We start from the raw sequence: 21242 nt of genomic DNA, 5'->3' as shown, positions 1-21242 counted from the left end.
AAGAGGCAAGAACAACAACAGCTGGACAGTGGCCAAACATGGGCAAGACATATACAACTTATTTTAAAATAAATCTGCTTCCCACTCATGAATCTAAATTAAAACCAAACTCCGCAACCATCTCCTCCTCCCAGAGATATTTCCTATTTTTCAGAAAGTTATATACCCTCTTATGCATCCAGAACAACAGACCAAAGCTTCCACTGGCTTTGTGTCTGAAGCCCACCAACTTAAAATAAATAAATAAATAAAAATAATAAAGTGCATGCCTTCAAGAACAATTAGATAAACCCTTAGCTACATATGCCATGTTTCCAAAGCTCAGGTCAATAAAAAATATTACAGAAAAATAATTGGAGTCCTTATGTTACACACTTTGGCATCAGAAACCTAGCTTGCTTGAGAATACATTCATAAATACACCAAATCCCACTTGATACTGTCTACATGAGGTTCATTCCCTTATGACAACATTTCTGCATAAATGCCCAGGATAAGATATTTTACTACAAGCAATTCAGGCTACTGCTGATACAGCATTTCTTGAGGACACTACCATGGCTCCACTGACTTCTTCTGGGATTAAAAAACTTCTAAAGGTAGCAACAAGATATGGAAGAAATACAAATACATGCTCAACATTTTTCTAGTTAGTATTTTCATTAGCATTAGCATTAAGCAAAACATAACATTTTTTCAATTTAAGTAACTCTTGCTCCTCCACAAAAATACACATAATTGTATATTGTTGTCAACTGCGCTGCAAGTTTATTTGCCTAATTCACAGCATGCCCAATAAGCTTTGAAATCTGAGAAGGTACAGAGAATAAAAGCCTCCAGTCACTTTTAGATATACACTTGCAAATCAAGCAGTTCAGCTGCAGATTTAACAGAACACTAAAATATCTAAATAAATGGCTATTTTTTCCCCCGATCATTCTACCTTAAGTTGTTCTACAATTAAGACATGCAAATACAACAGAAAAGCAATATATATAATATTACCTTAAAAATCTGATTATAGTTGGCTCTCTATCATTTCACCCAGGAGGACTCAAACTAAATAGTTCCCAGATCAACTTAGACACAAATGAGAGCAGTAACTGTTAATCTCACAAGCCTCACCAAATACTTGGGAAAATTGCTTCATCAACCTTTTAGATTCCCTTGCATCGTTCTCTCACACTGGTCTCTCAAATCCAGTATTTTAACTGTTTCTGAATACCATGTTGCATTGTCTTTTTTTGCAGTAATCGTAGAAAAGCTTATCGTATTATTGATGTCTTTAATGAATTCTTGATACATTCAAGTATGTAAACATTTAAAAATATGAAACCTCAGTTTGAGTGCACAGTTGGATTACTGAGTACCTATATTACAGTCGACAGAAACAGGAAGCTACCCAATAGCCTATTTCTGAAAATAATGCTGTTAACTTTATCATTCTATTATAGCTTCCCAGTCTTGCTCACCTTTAATATCTAGTGGTTGCAATAAATTGTATTCTCCTATCTGGCATAAACATATTCTGAAAGGTTTGCCAACCCACAGAATAATGTTCTTCGGTAACTGGCTTCAAAGAGATACAGGAAAAAGCAGTATCTGCTTCTGTCCTTTCCACATGCAACCAAAAACAGCTGCCTTCAGAAATGGTAGCTAAAAGGCAGCAAAAATCCATTTGTATCATAATATTATGGATTTCAGATTAGATTATTTGTTCTCCATTTATGTAACTGTTACAGCTCAGTGCCTGTGAACGGAGGCTGGGGCAGTTAACATCTCCTGGCACCATGCTGTACAGTTTCTGAACTCTAGATCTACACTGACAAGTAATGAATAAAGGGCAGAAAGGATTCCATTAGTTAGAGATTTAAACTTATTAAGGCATCTTTTCCTCAATACGTGGTTTAAATAACTCATTCCTGGTTTCAACTATTAATTGTTTTTGTTCTTCGTACTTCTTCAACACCTCTAATGGGAGTTCTCTGGCAAAATTAAGTGTCTGGTGACACACAGCTCTTCTCCCCAGAGCACTCATTTAACTAATCAGAAAACAAATCTGTTAAGGTGAAAACAGGCCACATCTCACCCCAGTTCAGCTGAGCTGCTTACACAGTATCTACAACAAAAGAAAGAGTAACTTTATTAATTAAAAATAGACACTAACTATTCAAAACCAAGCATGATGTGATTTCTAAATGTAAATGCTTACCTAGTACCTACAGTAACCAAACCACAGCCATTAGGTAAGCATGTGCTTTAAAAACACCTTCTACCTGATTATTTTTGAAGCCTCCCATTCCTAGAATTTGAGCACAGTTCAAAGCTATTCAGTTTCTGTATTTGCTGTAAGTCCTGCCATCTCTATCGTGGCTTGCACAGGCTGCCCCTTACAACTGCCTCTGAACACTACAGACTATAAGATCAGGTTTGCCCTTCACCTTGGTATTTGCCAACAGGCACCAAACTTTGCTCACTGTACACTAACTCGCTTCCGTCTGCAGGACTTCAGGGTTCAAGGCTTTGCATTATATAAAGCTTTATAACTCACTGGTTTACATAAATAGGATAAAAAGTCAATCAAGAACACCTTACCATTATTGTTCCTCCTGTCTGGGTTCGCAGAGGTTTCAAAACTTTTCTCTGAACAAGGAAGTTGGGAAGGAAGAGAACCGGTGGTATTTCTGTGATGGTAGCCACAACAAATGACCACTACAAGGTGGGAAAAAAAAGTTCCAATTAATGTAGCCTGTCTTCATGATGACATTTACATATCTCAGCAATTGCTATTTATTAAGTTACCTATCTACAAACGACAGAATGAAGAATCATTCAATTTTAAAAGAAGACAATCATGTGACTATTTCAGTTTTCTGGTATTCAGAAAAGGTCCTTTGACTTCATAATTATCAATGCTTTAACTACAGAACATTACTTTTTGGAGGTAAACAGGTGGTATTTCTCAACAGTTCATTTGTAAATTTATAATATTTATCATTTATATTCAGGTATCATAATATCTTTTAATCAAAGTGCTTTAGTTGCTTTCTAATGCTTGATAAAATACTGCTTTCAGTATTATTATATTTCAGCTTTAAAACAAGCACAACATAACAAACCAAGTCAATCCTGGCATTCTAAAATGGAATTGCAAGAGGCCACATTTGGATAAAATATACATATTTTTTATCACAAATCTGAAAGGTCATCATAAAAGATCAGCATTTAAACACTTGAATTCAAAAAAATAATAATCTCAGTGGGAAGAAGCAGAAGCAAGGAAGACTCAAATCAACAACTATCCTCCTGCAGGTTAAGTGATTGCAAGAAACCCATAAATGGTGTCGGTAAGGAATAAACAAAGCTTTCTATTGACAGTTGAGGATTTTTACAGAGCAGCTTCAAGTCCAAAAACATTCACTGCTTTGGACTTCACTGTGTTTATGCAATTCCTGACATATGGGGGAAAAAGAAACATCTGACTGTAAAGAAAGTCTGTTTCAAGAATACAGCTGCAGACTTCAATGAAAATGCTTCTCAAGGAACACCACTATAGCATTTCTTAAATGTATTGCCTCAGACTGTGGGTAGTTTTGCTTTTTTTCTTCCGTGGGCTAATTTTGTTTTCCAACATTTTCTGCAACACATTTACAGAACAGCTACGTACATGTTTGAAAAAGAACTCAAAAGGAATTGGTCTGATATAATTGCAGACTTTTTTCAAGTTGTAAAAATAAGAAATGATTTTGAACAGATGAAGACTATATTAACTATGTTTTCCAGGCCATCAGTTAGCTGCCATAACATAAATCTTCACAGAAATAAAGATTAGCTTCCTTTGATACAGAATAACCCATCAAATGCGAATTTAAAAAAAAATCACTATTTTCTGCATTCAAATGGTATATATTATACAGAAACATCAGCTACTATTTCTTTTGATAGATACTTGCTCTCACCGTCATCATCAATTTATTGATTCTGTAATGACATTCTAGTAGATACATAAATCTGTAACTTCACAGATTCCTACTGCTGATCAGAGGATTTAAAAAAACTATTTATTTACATTCCTGTGTTTCAGATAAAACTATGTACACATGTAAGTCTCAATTAAACATCACATCCTGTTTTCTTAAAAGGAGTAAAGAAGTTGGGTCAACCCTTAATTAGTATATTTTCCTTCAATATCCCCTCCTCCCAAATTAACTACTAGGCAGTATCATTAAGTTTAGCTAAGTGCAACATCCCCCAGGAGTGTATTACATCCTCCAAACCCCTAAAACTAAAGAAACCTCAAGAGTTCTCAATTGTTCTTGTTTAAGCCCAGACTCTGTAACATACGCATTTAATGAGCGTAGTCCTGCAGGACTTCATAATAAAATCATAACCACTATCAGCTGTTATTCCTTGACTATAAAAACCTCCATTCTTAATACGGATAAACAATTTCCAACGTATTAGAATATGTGGTAGTAAGGATGCAAGGACTAAAAATTAAACTGCAAAACTAATATTAGGAAGATAAAGCTAAAGTAGTTGCTTTTATGCTGATCATCCTGGACTAATACAAAAAGCACACGAATGACCAAAACTGAACTCTGAAGTATTGCCTTTCATGTTACGCATTCATTGCATTCCAGCATTTTAAAATAGCCAACAACATGTCAAATTAAAAATATATATATTCTGTAATATCTAAATTTAAACCGTGTTTAAATCTTTGATAAGTTTCTGGAGCAGGTCCCAGCTTTAAGAGAAATTTCACAGACTCAAAAATCCAACACCAAGCTTCTAACACAATTTTTTATTTAGAAGGTCATTGGGGATGAGCTATGCTCATCTTCAATAGATGGTGGAAGTAGATTTTTAACTTGAATTAACATGAAAACAAACAGGAGACTAAGAAGCTTGCAAGTCACAGAAGCTTCCAGGTTAAGGTATGATGCAATATTATTAATAATTATTAATAATGTATTCATAAATTACTGAACTGATAAAATCTAATGGTAGCCGGGCGCTACTCCCAAGAAAACCAACCAGCCGAGAACTGCAATGTTTGTGTATCAGCCTTCCAACTGAAGAGTTAGGAATGCTAACAAGAAACAAATCACTGTTCACCAAATCCTACCTCATCCTCTTGTTTAAGAGGCTTAACAGACACTTTAGCTGCAAAGAATGCTCTACTGCACTAGCACATTAGTATAAACACTGAAGCCTGTCAGGTATTTCTCCCTGTAACTGAGTCCTCTTGTTCAGTGTTCTATTCAAATACCATAATCTTTAAAATAACATTTTTATATTCCTTCACCTGACACATTAACTCTCGCACAAAAATTTAGGTGAAAACTAATACATTTATTTCATCTCATGATTTTCTAAATGAATATTTTCCAGAAAACAACTGCTAGCCTTCACAAAAGTTTCACCAATGAAGATTGAAAAAAAATAACCAAGGAAAAAGCATGACATAGGAAGCAGAGAATGGGTGACAGCATGAAACTGCATGAACTGAGGACAGGAGCAGGGGAATGGTAAGGACCTGCAGTGGTACTCATTTTACCCAAACCAAAACCACGTTTTCAGCAACCAAGTCATCTATGGTCAACTACAGCAATGCACACTGCCCAAATCCATTTTGTGCTGTTTTCTTGAACACCTCAAACAGCCAGAGATATCACAGCCTGAACTGATTGTACAAAGCTGCTTCTACTGCTTTTATGCCCAAGAGCCCTACCATCTTTGCTCTGTGTCTCACAGCAGATGCACTCAGACGACAGGGCATGAGCCAAACCACACAAGCACTAGAAAACACTCTCTGTAATCACAAGGTCAGAGCCCTCTAGGCCTATGTAAAATTCATTCTGAAGAACCTCTATGCTTCTTTGTGAAGGAGTATATAAATCTCTGATGTGATACATTGATCTCATACATAACAAGATGTCCACATAGCATGATTTCCATTGATTTGTTTTATGAAACACATCCACTTTTTACTAGACATAAAAATTTAAGTTTCCAAGAAAGTGAGTACTTTTTCTTAATATCTACATCATTTGCAAATATGTGAAAACACACTAAAATTTGTAAGCTCAACTGATTATCACCTGATTGAGGTCACTTCCAGAAAAAGCACATCTCACGTTTGACTGACACACAAGCACTACCCATGTTATTCACATTTCAGTATTCACTCACTTATGTTATCATAAGACTTCTGAGTCAGATTAAAATGTTTCAAGTGTAAGACTTAGGAAGTGCAAAACGAGGTTAAACCTCATTGCCTAGAATTTCAGAATGCCGATATACATGAAATTCATTATTTTCCGTAACACTAGAACAAGATGGCGAGGAGAGACAAAGAGACAGCAAGGAAATTATCCAAAGTCTAGTCATTACTTTACAGACCTTAATTCTTCAAAGGAGTATCTCAGAGGGGAGAGTCACTTCAATTTAAAACACCAAGTTTTGGTCTAAGGAGTGTTCATATTACCTTAAGCAGGCAAACAGGTACGCCCCTTCTCCCAAAACAGAACTGATTTACAGTACACTGCTTGATCTACTTTGTGCACAGCAAGTTTTCTTTCCACTACAATCAACCCCAGCCCAAAATAACTACTTTTGAATTATGAAATGCAGAATCATCCTAGGCAGTTTCTTCAGCTTCTTTTAAGGTACCAAACACCATTTCTTCTTGCAAGTGCATGGAAATATACCACCAAATTCATGTTCAAATTTTATATGACATAATGCAAAACTATGCCATTTTTTGGTAGATCCGTATCTGTCTGAACTAAAAAAATAGAATAAAGTAACACAGAGGACTTCACATGAGGAAGCAGAGAAGATGCCTTGTGCCTTACCATGTCTAGCTATGCTATTTTTTGTTTGCAACTAACCACTTTTGTCTTTGCTGCTTGGCAGGAATTCACTAGCTTGACCAATATGACATCTTTCAATTCCTACAACTGTAGGAAATACGCTCTCAAGTAAAAGGGCAACATGAGAGATAAAATTAATGACATCTGGAAGCACAAGACAATACTGGTTTTGAACACCAGGACACAGGTTATCAGACAATTCTCTGTGAAGCCACCCTACAGGTACTAAAAATATTATTGTATTTCAAACAGAGCTATGCACATTACGTCCTGCTTCAAAGTGACTCAGTAAAAAGAGGTGGGTGGTTCCATGGAATTAAAAGCTCAATATCAAGAATAGCTGCAATAAGATCAAATCTAATGATGTATGAAATTGCAAGTAACTTCCTAGCAATGAATGAAGAAGCCTAAAAGAATACAGAAAAGGATTAAAAGTGAGGAAGTCAAACAAATAATAGATTTCTTACACAGAAAAATAAAACATTCCAGAAATAGCAATACAAGGACTCTTTCATTGAGGAAGGACAAAGATGACAAAGTAACTTCTTTTGAATTATGAAATGAAAGATTATTTTTAATATAAATCTCTCCCCTTCCCTCCTAGTAAAGAGCTGCCACCAAAAAGCAGTGTCACCTGCCACTATGCAATTCTTTCTACGGATGACAATACATTTTCAGAAACAATGATCTCACATGTTTATGCTTTAAAGTTAAATGCAAGTTTAACAAATGGATGTTTCATTTCAAAATATCCGATTCACGCTCCTTTTTCCTTCATGAATACTTAACCTTGTATGGGCCACTACTGGAACCTTTCATACAGATAACACACAAGATTATGCCCCACGTTGATCTTTTGGCTCTTGTATTCCATTGACACAGTCAGTCTTTAAGTATGAAACCACTGTTTCCCCCCCCTCAACAGACTAATGACAGAACTCCTACTCGGACACTCTTCTGAGATTGTATAAAACTCAAATCCATAAAGAAATCCTCATATTAAGTAATATGAAATAACATATTCAGTTTCAGGGCTCTTCAATAAGATTTCAACCTCAAAAACAGATTTTACTAGGGTAAAACAAAACAACACTTCAAGGCCAAATCCCTGGTACTAAGGAGAATATTATTTGAATCTCAAACATCATAACTTTCCTTACGTTTCAACTTTGCTGAAATATGCCTATGTAAGATGGTAGACCCTCTTCCTATCCATGTTCTGTAATTTGGCTTGCCTTGTATTTCTGTGATTTTCTTTCACTATTCTCAAAGTGAATGTTGAATTCAAAATATGAAAAACTGATCTATAATCTGTAAAAAATGATCATATAATGAATCAAGTAGGATATATGTTACCCTTCACATTACTTCTAGACACTTAGCTTGAAAGACACATTAGTAAGTACAGCACCTTTAGTTTATTAAGGTAGCGCCTCGTGTGAACAACCAAAAGATCTTCATCCGTAGCTTCCCGTGCCTGTACAATCAAGTCATCTCCAATTAGTTTTTCTTCTGAAACAACAGGAGAAAAATTGTAGTTGTCATTGTATACAATCACTTAACTTCCCATACTCCGCATTGCCTAAGAAGCTACTTTGACCTTGACTTAATTCCTATATCTGTAACGTAAATCAGTGCAACCCTTTGTGTTTACTCAGTGTTTATATATTTCCAAATACATAATCTCTATACATGTAAACTATTAATTTTTTTTTTTTCCAGAAACTTTTCACAGTGTAATCATGGTAATGTCTTGTTTAAACTGAATGAAAAGACCGGTACTAACAGAGGACAGACAGGAAGAAACACAAGACTCCTTACAGTCTAAGACCTGATACACTTGAGAAATCTTAGTACTTATACATCCAATATTCCTTTAATATGCTTTAAGAAATTCCATAGTTGATACTAGTATTCAGTTCCCTAAATCAAAGCAGCACCAAAAAAAAAATAATAATTACTTGAATATTCATGGAAGCGAACATTTACACGTAACTGTGATATCTGTCACACTCCTAGCTTCATTTAATTTCATGAAATACCAATGAGCAGCTATTAATTCTTTCCCTTAGAGACCAAAAGATAGTTTATTTAAAACCTGGTTTTAAAAGAGAAAGTTGTTCATATACAGAAATCTTGGAGTGACGTTTTGCAAAGGTAATACAATTGAATGCATACTTGCCAGAAAGTTCAAGTTTAGGTTGACTTAAAAAACACAAGCTGTTCAGAAAAAACATTGTTGATGTAGCATACATTTGTTAATGTAGCAATCAGGGAAAGCAACAAAGTGTATCAACAAATTGCTACAACAAATATAAGGCATCATGCTGATCTTCCCAGACTAAATTTAGTATTTGTTACAGGACTGGAGTTTAAAACTATGCTTTTCCTTCAATTCTAATACTTGGAGTAGAGGAAAATCAATTCAAAAATATGAAAGATTTTGTTCTTAGTGTTATGCAAGAACAGCACCTGCAACAATATTTACTTTGGCAAGCTTATGTTTTTCTGGACTGTGGCTTGAGAAACATTTAATTCATTCATGTCAGACATAAAGCCAAAATACTAACAGTTTCATTCCTGAGGAAGAAGAAAGTGAGTGTAGAAAGATTTTCACTGATGATTTTATAGAAAATAATAGGAACTGTGCAGATCAGCTGTTAACAGAGGTTACTACAGAGCCAGAGAACACCAGGAGTGTCAGAGATGATGAGGGAAGAGTGGACATCTCATGTAGAAAAGAGCTAGAGGAAAAGATTTCACACAGAGAAGGAGCAGAAAGGCAAAGGTTTTGATTCAGAAGATACTTGTGGAATCCAATACATGGATAGTTAACTGCTAGAAGGCAGATCCAGCTACTAAATGGAGTGTTAGAATTAATTCGACCTCAGTTAAATGAATACAAGGTAGCCTAAAATAGTAAGGGCAATACTACACTGCAAAAGATCATCAGCTGAAGGAGTCATTAGGACCACATAAATGGAACAGGCCTGGCTCTTGGATAACCTTTGTCTTGGCAAGAAAAGGTGTGTTTTTTGTTTGTTTGTTCTTTTAACCTCAATGAACGAACTTAAATTTTAGATAAAAATGTCAAGTTTTTATAGGATCTCCCTCTAACTTGTGTTCTTACGTTTCTATTTCCTTCAATTATTTCTGTATTTTCTAATTTATTTAAGCAGCAATAACAAGCACCATCACAAAAAGTTCTGCCTGTCACTAGAGGTCTCAAAGTTCCTCTCAGTCATTATCAGAATAATATCATGACGTTAATAAAAGAACGCATTTATACAAGTTGCTCTGATCTTTCACACTGGGAAGTGCCATTTGCCAGTAGACTGTCTGCAGCCTCATGAGTAAGCACATTACAGCCCGCAGCAAGCTGGTCATTAACGCTTGTAGTTTCACAAGCCAGATGGAATGTCTTCTTTCTTGTTACACCAGGTACAAAAGCAATGGAAGCACACTGGCTACAGAAAGCTGTACACAGTACTCCCAAACTGCAATGCAGGTCTTGCAAGCCAAACTGTAAGCTTGCAGCTACCATGGGAAGAATTTTCCATTTAGTGCTACAAAATTGAAGTCTGCATTCAGTTTTGGATCCAGGCTTAGTCTTCAAAAGAAAGAACTCGAACTACAAATAGCAGCTATCTTCAAGGGGAAACTTAAAGGAAATGTTCTCATACACTAGTCTTGCACTGAAAGAAAATGTAAGAATCATTACCAATCTGTATCAAAACACGGCACTAAGCCAGGTACATAAGGCACCTGACTCAGGCTGTGCTTGAAGACAATATTCTGGCACTCACTTTAGAGGTAGAAATAGTTCTCATATATCCCACATGAATCCTTCTCATAATGGCCAAGAAATGAAATTCTGTACAGTTCATGTTTCCCTTTGAATCACAAAGACCTGGAATATTTCAAGATTGTCTAACACATTGCTGTACTTATGTTTCTTCCTACTCCTTTTAAATCAGACTTGTAAAGCTCTGGGCCAGAATGAAGTCAACCAAGCTAGTTACTCTGACTAGTATTATTCACACCTCTCGGGAGAGCAAATCTTTTAATGAGCTTGTATTTTCAATCAGATTTCACAAGTTTCACTAAGTACAGACACCATGATGGAGCCAAAAACAAAACCACGGGCTTTATTTAGTAAAGCAGGCAAGAACTTACATTTTCAAAGAACCATGAAATAAAACTTTGTATTCAAAAGCCCTGGTGTAGGATGTTTGCTCTAACAAGACACAATTTCATCTTTGCAGTATTTCATGTGGAAGACCTTCAGGAATGTGTAACACGTGACACTCAACCTACCTCAAATCCTACAACCAATTTAACTTGTAAAAATTAATATCTGCATATACATCAGAATATTAAAGCACTGCAATAGCGACAAAAGTGCATAGCTTAAATCTATCCAAGGAGAAGTGAAGATGTACAGTCACTAGTATATTGGCAATTACTAACAGAAGCCTGCGCTAATTATACTTCTTTTAATCAATTTGTACAAATGTTGGTCTGAGTGGTATATTCTCTTACTTTACCTTTCAAGAAGTTGATTACTTTTCCCCACTTCCCTGCATCAAAGGGATGCAGTTTCTCCAGTCCCATGAATGTGATGTTGTAGTCTGGAGAATATACGATAGGCCAGCATACTGATGGAACGTCTTCATACAACTCGCTTCTGTGAGGCCTTTAAAAGCAAACACCAAACTAGTCATTGCTTCTAGAAACTACACACGCAACTCAACATTTTGAATTTATATTTTGAGAATTCAATTAAAGTTCTTATTATGATCAGCTTTTCACTGGGAACGGTTCCTGGCGATGCTATTTCCCGTAGTTACCAACAGGAACACCTGCAGTGGGGTCAGGCTGAGTAACATAACTCACTTCCCATCATCACAGTCAAAACTTTTTAAATAACCAGTAGGGAAGAGAAGCTAGTGAAGAACATACGTGAGTGAATTACGCACACGAGGTTAACTGCAGAAATGAAGTAACAGAAGCATTTGCTTCTCTCCCCTAGTCCTCTTACGTTCACTGAGCAGTACCTCTGTCTCAGCAGGTGCACCCAGCGTTATGAGCTGACATAACCTCAAATAAACACATCGCCGGGCTCCTTTAGAAGCACACTTGGTGACCCTTTCCTGAAGCACGCGTGCGCACGCTGGCCAGGTCAGGCCACACCTGGGAGGCTCCTGCTCGCACAGCGCCCGCTCACCTGCTCCTGTCCCTCCTGCCCCCCGCCCAGCACCCCGAACACCTCTCTCGCTCCACAGACTTTACTCGAAGTTTACAAGAGGCTTCCCAACTTGCTGAGCAGACAGAAGGGCTCTTTGTCAGATGAACAATGCAAACAGACCTCCCTTATTTCCAGCCGAAACACGCTCAAAACCGCCCTTCTAACGCACGCCCCCACAGGCACCAAAGCACAGCGGAGGCTTTGAGGCAGCGGCTGCGGCCCCGCTCCCCGCACCAGCAGGGCCCCCCCGCCTCACCCCCCGGGACAAGCGGCCCGGCCGAGCCGGGAACATGCCGCCTGCCCCTCGGGGCTGCGGGAGTGCAGATAGCCGCTCCCTCCCGGCTCCCCCGAGCCTACCAGGCCCAGGCCGGCCGCTGTCGACAGCTGGTACCGGCCCAGGCCGCCCCCAAGAGCTGCCCCCCCGGCCCCGGTACTCACATCCCCGCCGGGCAGGCTGCGGGCCGCCCCGCCCCGCCCCACCGGCCCCACCGGCCCGCCCCGCTGCGGGGCGGAGGCACGGAGGGCACGGCCCCGGGGCCGGGCCGTGAGGGAAATGGCGGCCCGCTGAGGTGTGGCGGGGGCGGGAGGTTAGAGCAGGTCCGCAGCGACGGGCTCTGCGGGCAGGAAAACGCGGTTCTTGTGGTGAAATGAAATGAACGAGGCGTTAGGGAGTGAGGAGGGACAGCAGGGGGGAGCAGGACGAGGAAAGCTGAGGTGAAATCGTGATGTTATCGCGATGAGCAGCTGAACTCCCTCAGGAATCACTGCTAAATTTGGAGCCACCATACACAAGTAAAACGAGCCAAGAGCCAATTTCAAGTCGAGAGCCAATTTCTAAGTGTACTTTACTAATCCCCTTTGAACATACAGAAAAAGCAGTTCCTCTCCCATGGTACAGCTGAATCAATACCAGCATCATGAGCAATGGCCCTCCATAGCAGCAGCGCCTGTCAAGCAGCCCATAAAAATGCAGAAGTACTCTTTCCTCAGGAGGAATAGCGCCTCTGTACGAGGGCTCCAGACAAATGTCTCTCCTTGTGAAATATGCTGGCTTGGGCTTGGCATGTGGTTCTGATGGATGCCTGGACCTCACCTTGGTGTTTATTCAGCAGCAGGAGACTGGTATCCTGAGAAAACAGTCTGTCCCTCTGACATTATCATTTAATTAACATTTCTTTTTGTTCCAGCCCTTCATGCACATGCCTCAGCATTAGTTCAGCATATCTACCTTTTAGTCTGGTACTAACTGCTTAATGCTTGGTGTTTAATTAAAGCTTGAGTTGCTTCGTTAATTAGTTACAAATACAATAATATTTCATTTTCATTTAAATTAACTTCTAATCATAAATTAAAAACATTTGCAGACTAGCTTCCTTATTTGTTGGGTATGGTAAATTGTTTTCCATATACGCTCTGCCATTTATCATTCATATCTGAACTGTGACATCCACACTCCTCAAAATGGAAAGTTGACTTCACCATTAATTTTTTCACCCCAACAAAAACAAATGAAAGCGTCTTCTCTGTGCTGGCTAGATGTGACATTAGTTACTTCTGTTTCCCTCCTGTGCTACCGTAACTCAAGCTCTCCTTACCCACAGACTGATCCCCAACAGGCCTCTCAGGAGCACCTTTTTCTTTCTTCTTCGGTGGCAGAGATGTGCTTGCTCTCTCGGAGGCACCCTAAGAAAGTGCTCTGCACATTTAGACTAATAACTGTTCACTCTTGCTGAGTTTAAAATATTAGAAATTAGAAAATATTGTTTATAAATCCCCTGCATTACTGGATGCATTTGGGCATTCTGTGATTGCAAATGCACAGTGCTCACCTCAGAGGATGAACAACCCAAGTGTGGAAACATTTACGCTTAGTTTCATTACGCAATGAGTTTCATTGCTGTCAGTTACACTACTAAGTTTTTAAACAAATCACATGGGGCATAATATTGTTGTTTGGTCTTACCTTTTTATATAGGAAGGTGACAACTTCCTCATGAAGCAGGCCTAAAACATGTACATGTACAACAATGACCCATACTGGCTTTCGGCCATTCTCAGAGCTTTAGGTTCTGCCAGCTGAATTTTCAAGGCAGGTGGATTAGGAAACCTTACAGCATGGTTGAAAAAAACAGAGCAGAACTAACAACATTTTTGGTTCACTCTCAAAAAGTTTGTTTAAGAAGATTTGGGTTTCAAGTGATATCACAATATTTAAAAGAAAATGGATTAAAAATAAAAGTTAGTCTAACCTGAAATTATTTTAAATATGTGTAAGTGAAATATGTTGATCTGAAAAAAAAATAAAAAAAAAAATTAGACAAACCAACAAACTTAAATTAATATATATTGACAAAATGTACTGGAATACCCAAATCCATATTTTTTGCTGAAAGATATTTCCTTTAAGAGTTCTGCTGAGTTCTAATCTTTGCTTTACAATCAAAAAAGTAAAGCAACATATATAAGTCAGCAAAAACTATGAGAATATGACCAAAGTCATTCAGAATAAAGACACATACCTATAACAAGTAAAAAATAGTTACAGACAGTACAGAACACAGCCTTCCTTTTTTTTTTTTTCTTTGAATCCTTCAAAAATTAGGCCCCAAATGCATTGTAAAAGTGAGAAAATAGATTAATTACAGCCCAGCTTGTACAGTGTACTGATGCTATTTTCAGACTGATAGCTCTATTTTCCTGAGACAAAGGAAATGTTTTATCCTTATACAGTTCTCCTTGTGTTGAGACGAAGTGCAACTTGAATGGTTTTGACAACATTATGGATAACACTGGTGTCCTGTGGTAAGGGAGTTTATTAATTGCTGCATACTTGAAAGCACAGGCATATCGTTGTTATAATAAATAACCATCAGCCTATTAACTCTCAAGGTTGGCCTGTTTAATTTGCTCTTTGTCATCCAGGAGATCATTCATTTCATGCTGAAAATCATAAAAAAAACACCTTTGGAAGGAGAGACTTCCTTTCGAAGAGAAATACTTTTTTATAATGTGGCTCTAGGTTGAAATTCACACGGGTAATGACCCCAGCCTTCCACAGAACTCTTTACAAGCTGTTCATATGATTGGACTCTTTGAAGTCCAGGGATCCACTTGTGTGGATCCATTTCAAGGTGGGTCCTGAGCCCAGCATACTAGCAAAAAACTTATTTCAGTAAACAGAAGAATGTGTCTGAATAGTGTCCCATAATAAAAAAGCTGGTTAGGTTTGCCAGTAATTGAATCTGGTTATTACATCTGTTCTTACAATTTGTTGCACATTCATTCCTTAGAAGAAAGACAGAATTTGGCAAACTACCTTGTTTTTTGAAGGGACAGTATAAGCCCATCATCAGCTTCTCAACCTCTCATAAAACAGAAAATGCCTTTAGTTCTGATGTTTCATTGTGTTGGAATGACTAAAATTTGATGATTGTTGAAACATAAGGTGTTTTTTTTTATATATATATATTAATAAACTGGAATTAGAGACAAAAGTCAGTGATAGCAAATCCATAATAACAAGAAAATTGGGTCTATGGATGCATGTAATGAATCTGCATGTAATGAATCCTTTGGGTCACCGAAGTATGATGCCAAATTAAGAGTCATTGCATCTTAAAGCGTTATTTTAACCTCCTACAACGTGTCCAGGTCCTGCCTCTAACATTCAGAGTTGGAATAATGCAAGAGCTGGGATAACCTCAGTAGGTTTGATCAGGGCCCGACTCACACAGGCATGCTGCTCCTCTGTATGGAGGCAACTCAGCCACCTCCAAACTCTCGCCTCCATCTCGTCATGGCAGCGTGTAGAAAAAAGCAGTGTGCAAATCATCTCCTTGTGCTGTGGCTGTGAGATGCAAAATGTCCTTACTTTAAGGGGCAAGATACCCTCAGGACAGAAGTAAGAGCCATATCACAGATAATTTGCTGTCAAACTATTTTAAGTTTATTCTTTTGAAACAGGTGGCGTAAAGAAATATGCTACAGATAAAATCAGGAGGAAACACTTGTAAAGAACTATAAGGAAATGGGACTGCTTTTACATTGGGATGTAATTACTTCTGTATTTTTATATTTTTAAATAAGAACTCATTAATTAAATTTTCTTTATAAATTCATCTGTTTTCCAATTGGAAAACAGTATTCTGAGAACCTGTGCTTTAATCTCTTTGATCCCAAGGGCTTTGATCTGCCATGTGATGACATGACTGAGATCAGGCATTTACTTCCACAGTGTGTAGAAAATGTGAAATTATTGATTCCTATAATCCAGCAGAGCAGGAAAAGGTCTGTGCTTTTTTTAGCTCAGAAACTGATAGTTTTCTTTCCTTATTGTTGCTCAGAACAGCTGGAAATGCAAGGCCTGAACGCTCCTTAAAGACATCATTATTCTTCTCGCATTCTTATCTTCACTGGTACTAGCCTGAGCCCTTCTCCCTTGCTGAATGGCATCTAACTGAAATCCTCAGCTTCTAAAACAATAGAGCATGATACCACTAGCCACTGCTTTGTACCTTCAGGGTCACGTAATTTTCAAAATGAGAGATACAGGCTATCATAACAGAATTCAGATGATACAAATCCCAGCAAAGGCTGGGATTATTCTAATCTTTGGGATTATTCCTAAAAGACTTCAGGTTGCCTTCTCAAATTCACTGCAGTGACTCAACCTAAAGCTTTAAACCAACTGCTGAAGGAAGCCAGGAGGCTTGATTTACTCTCATGCACTGTAAACATCTGCAAGTCAATATAAAAATGGAGAAAACTGTGTTTAATACAATAAGGTGCTTTCCAGAGCAACAAGTTTTCAAAGTTATAATACATTTGCAGGTCCCTTCAGAGGTGCAACCAGCTACTTAACAGGGTGAACACAAACAACTGAAACACAATGGATTTATGAAGAATCATTATACGTGTGTATTACTTACATAGAAACAGAGATAACAGGAGTATTATGGGAACAAAGATAGACTAAATACACCCTGCTACAGTGCCAGTGTAAGAAACGCTTGTTGGAAAGTATCTAGGTCAGGGATCTTTGATAATATCTACACAGAGGAAGAGAAAATCAGAAAAAGATAGGCCTTTTCTGTTTTCCTCACCACCTCCTATCTTGCTGATGGTCAGAATTAAAACAAACCCAAACCAGGTTTTCTAACTGCCTTAGCAAACAACAAACAAACCTACAATAGCAACAACAAAACCCTCCCTTAGCGTTTAAGGAGGAGCTCATTTCTGACTTTAATTCCACAGGAAGTTACTTTGACAAAGACATGCTGATCACACAACCTGATAGCAATAAACCTGGCTCGTTTCTAACACTAATAGGCTGCTCATCAGTTGAAGTATATCAATGACCAACAATTAGCACCCTTCTCATTTAGCTACTGTGATTACACCCATCCTTGTATTAGCACTGCATTAATTGCAGTTTATATAATCTTGATTTGTGGTGTGTGGTGATTAAATGTAGCAGCAGGGGGTAAGGACTTCTCTGACTCCCTCGACACCAGAAAAGCTGGGGAAAACCAGAGCAAAGTAGGGGCCGGGGTGATTCAGCTCCCTGGCTGCTGACTTGCCCTGTGCTATAGGCCTCCCATTCTGCTTCCCCACAGCCCTTCTCTCGCATCAGTGAAACTCTTGAGAGTATTTGATGCTCTTTCTCTCTCAAGTTTAACTATTAATTTGTTCTTACACAATAAGGAATTAATCACAAAGTGAGTTCTTTATGGTCATCTGTGTCTCTTCTAGTGCCTCAGCTGATGGTCTTGATCTTTGTGAAATCCATGTCCTTAGGCTACCAAGAGGGAGAGAAATCCCCTCTCTGAATGTGGTGGAGCCCTCAGGGATTTGCAGTTTCACATCTACGTAAAAAAGCTGTTACAGCCAAGCACGGTAAACCAAGACATGCAGATGAGTTTGCTGTCTTCCTGGCTGTCCCCATGTGAGAGTAGAATCAGCCTTGCCTCTGAAACTGAGTCCTTCAGAAGTCGAACCAAAGCCTTTCACAGATGCTCAGTATTAATGTGCTGTTTGGGGGTGCCTGAGGTTGGCATTCAGTTACAGGATTGGTTATACATTCAATTAATGAGAGAAAAATCTAAACATATTAATGTCAGAAATCCCTGAACAAGCCCCTATAACAAGCATTTCAAATGACTGAGACTTGTGAATTTTGCATCAGTGTCTCCATTGTCCATCAGTGTACAAGCCTCATTAACACCGCTACTCCTGTAACTGTGCCTATTGCAAGTTTTCTGGCTTGCAGGAACATTGGGGAGATCAGTTCACTGGTGGTGGTTCTTGGGTGGTTGGACGTGACGGAAAAGGAAATTAATTATCTTTCTTCAGACCACATTTTGAATCATGGGCAGTAGATAAGGCTCCAGGGCATGTACTTCAATAATGAAGAGAAAACAAAATAGCAAAGTATCAGCTCTTCTGTGCTCCTGAGTAGGGCAGGGGTTCTTCAGACAGGCCTATGTCCGTATACCAGCACCACTTGAAAAGGTAAGTAAAGGCTAAATAAAGTCATACATGGGGAAAAAATATATATATATGTATGCATTTTAATTCTGCCCAAATAGCCTGATTTGGGTAATTTGTACTTTTTCTATATTTTTTTATTCCTAAGTTTTAAGCATATTTGTATTTGAACTTGTCTGTACGTTTTATAACAGCCTGTCCTCAGGCAAGCTGTTACTGGTTTATTTCGATGTTTGCATGACTAAACAGGGGAGTTTGGGAGGGTGGGGGCAGAACTAAGTTCTGTGTTTCCTCCCCAAACCAATTAACCTCCTCACAAAACAGTATTTCCCTCTCCAGTGCAGGGATCATCCAGACTGGAAGCCATCCTCCACGTAAGCCCAGCCGAATTGCTGCAGTGTATCTGATTCCTTCAAACTGTCAAGACAGCTAAGCCTTTGCAGAGGCCCCTTCTTTGTACTTCCAACCGTGTGTAACCTGATGGCCAAAGGCACAGCATCGGTCGTCCCTGATGACTTTTATTCCACTGTAGGTGCCCCAGTCGCGTGGCGCAACGCTCGTGTCCCGCAAGGACCACAGAGCCTCGTGGCACGTTTTGGGCATGAGGTGAGCTGGCAGATGTTTCAAGCTACAGCTAATTAGAAGCAGCTTCCCTAGTGAATAGTGAGATTCAGAAGGAGAGGACTGTGAGTTATTCTAGCTGGGTGAGAAATAAGCCACACACAATATTTTCTCAGACTGGTGCCCTCTCCTGGCAGTGCAATGTGCTTTGGGTTGTCCCTGTTTAAACAGTTTACCCATGTTCTTAGACAATCATTTTGCTTGCAGTTTGTATTCACAAAGACAGAAAGGATAGCTGGGAGGAGGGAAAGGAGGTGAAGATCAGTTCAATGTGGAGACAGAGCTTTGCACACCTGCTTTTCAATATCAGATATATGAGCTGTTGGTTCATTAATCAAAAACCAAATACTCATGCATTACAAGAAGGTTGGTTTCAGCAGTTTGCCAAGTAAATCTGTCCATTTAACTGCATTATTAAACTCAGTATCTAATATCCATTTATAATGGTGTAACTAAAATGCAATTAACGTAATTTATTATTAATGTAAGCTAGCACACTGGAGATTTGCTCTGTTATTAGGAAAAAGGGTAACACTAAGAGATGAAGAGTAAATGACAAATAGTAACAAAATACAACCACATAATGTATATGAACACATAATCAGCTTTAATCAATAGCCAGGTATATATTTGGGTCACCAGCCTGAACTAGAAGGCTTACCTGATCCTTACCTGCTCATGCCCCACATGTACAAAGCCAAGCAAGGCCCAGGCCTGCCCTTGGATACTTACTTATTTTAATTTTTCATTCAAATATGGAAAAAGTTAAAAACATATTGCTCGTCAATTCATTACAGTCCCTTCTGAAAGAAAAGTAGATTTATCTGGTTGAAAAGATAACTTTTGCCCCTTAGAAAGCTAAACAAATTTTTTTCAAACCTTAGTCTGAACTGTACCAACCCAGTAGCAGCAGAATAGACTGCAGGCTGCAGCAGGACTCAGCACTGCAAAATGCCAAAGTAGCAAAAACTACTGCAAATGCAAACAAATGTGAATTCCAGGTCATATATCTACTTCTCAGACACGCTTATTTCACAGATATGGATCAATTTATACCAACAGATGCAATTTAAATATAACAATTCACTGGACTTGCAGTGTACAAAGATAAGTACATGCATAAATCTGCTGGGGGGCAGAGCGCCTGTAGTTATAATGATGCAATTTCTTGAAGAATTTGGGAAGTCGATAAAATAGTTCCTTTACAGATGGTTATTGCACGGAAGGAATATCTTGAGCTCTGTTGAATTGCTTTTAATTAAATTATGTCATTTACAAGAAGATCTAGGATTAAGGAAAGGGCACTGTTAAGAGACTGAGATATTGCTTAATATTTGAATTATGAAGCAAATGTTGTTATTTTTTGCAAATATAGTACTTGCACATGCACATAGTCCCGCAATATAACTAATCTATTTAGTTCACTGTGAGACAAAACTCAGGCATATATTGGTAGGAAAAAAATGGTTATGGAGCCTTCAGTGTAATTTTTTTCAGTAGATTAGCATTACAGTCATTAAAGCTAAGCAGATGCGGAATCACATATGAAAGAAAACTCCATGAAGGTCAAACAAGATGTGTTCTGAACTCAGTAAAACTAAGCCCAGCATTTTACAAAGCTACGTAAATGTGTTTTTTTATTTGTTTTTCAAATTTAAAAAATGAGGGCTTTTCATTATTTATACAGAAAAATCTCATTTGTCTCCTGCTTTTCACCAAGTGCTTTTCAATTTGAAAGGATCATTTCATTGTAATTTAGTGAAATGTGAGTGAATAATTTACTACTTTTCTCTGCCCTCCTGTCCTACTAATTAGTCAGAGCCCAAAAGTTCATACTTTCAAATAATAACAAATCTTTATTCAAATAATTGGCAATAATCAGAGACTCAAAGCCGTTACAACAGTCAGTTTTGAACAAAGAAGGTTCTCTTTGTGAAATGAAAACTAATAAAGGAAAAATATTTTTTTTCTTCTACTTATGCATCTCTAAAAACCTAGGGCTTCCT

At 38.3% G+C, this 21242-nt stretch overlaps 1 protein-coding gene across 6 annotated transcripts in view; it reads right to left on the bottom strand.

Moving 5' to 3' along the window:
• HDAC11 (histone deacetylase 11) overlaps window positions 1-12732 on the bottom strand; it is a 28395-nt gene extending 15663 nt beyond the window's left edge. For 4 of the 6 annotated variants that reach the window (XM_068694226.1, XM_068694227.1, XM_068694231.1 and 1 more), the window contains exons 1-4: window positions 12568-12732; window positions 11429-11577; window positions 8293-8393; window positions 2596-2712 (exon numbers count right to left, since the gene is read on the bottom strand). In XM_068694226.1, coding sequence (XP_068550327.1) covers window positions 2596-2712; window positions 8293-8393; window positions 11429-11577; window positions 12568-12569 — 369 coding nt within the window. In that variant the 5' untranslated portion in view covers window positions 12570-12732. Of the gene's footprint in view, window positions 1-2595; window positions 2713-8292; window positions 8394-11428; window positions 11578-12249; window positions 12516-12567 lie in introns of those variants that run through there. The other 2 variants (XM_068694228.1, XM_068694232.1) reach the window with 2 other exon arrangements.
• Between the last annotated feature and the right edge of the window lie 8510 nt (window positions 12733-21242).

Source organism: Anas acuta, chromosome 11, assembly GCF_963932015.1.
Source record: "Anas acuta chromosome 11, bAnaAcu1.1, whole genome shotgun sequence".
NCBI classification, from domain to species: domain Eukaryota; kingdom Metazoa; phylum Chordata; class Aves; order Anseriformes; family Anatidae; genus Anas; species Anas acuta.
Note: the sequence above shows the minus strand (reverse complement) of the source record. Positions and strands in the feature narration are given on the sequence as shown.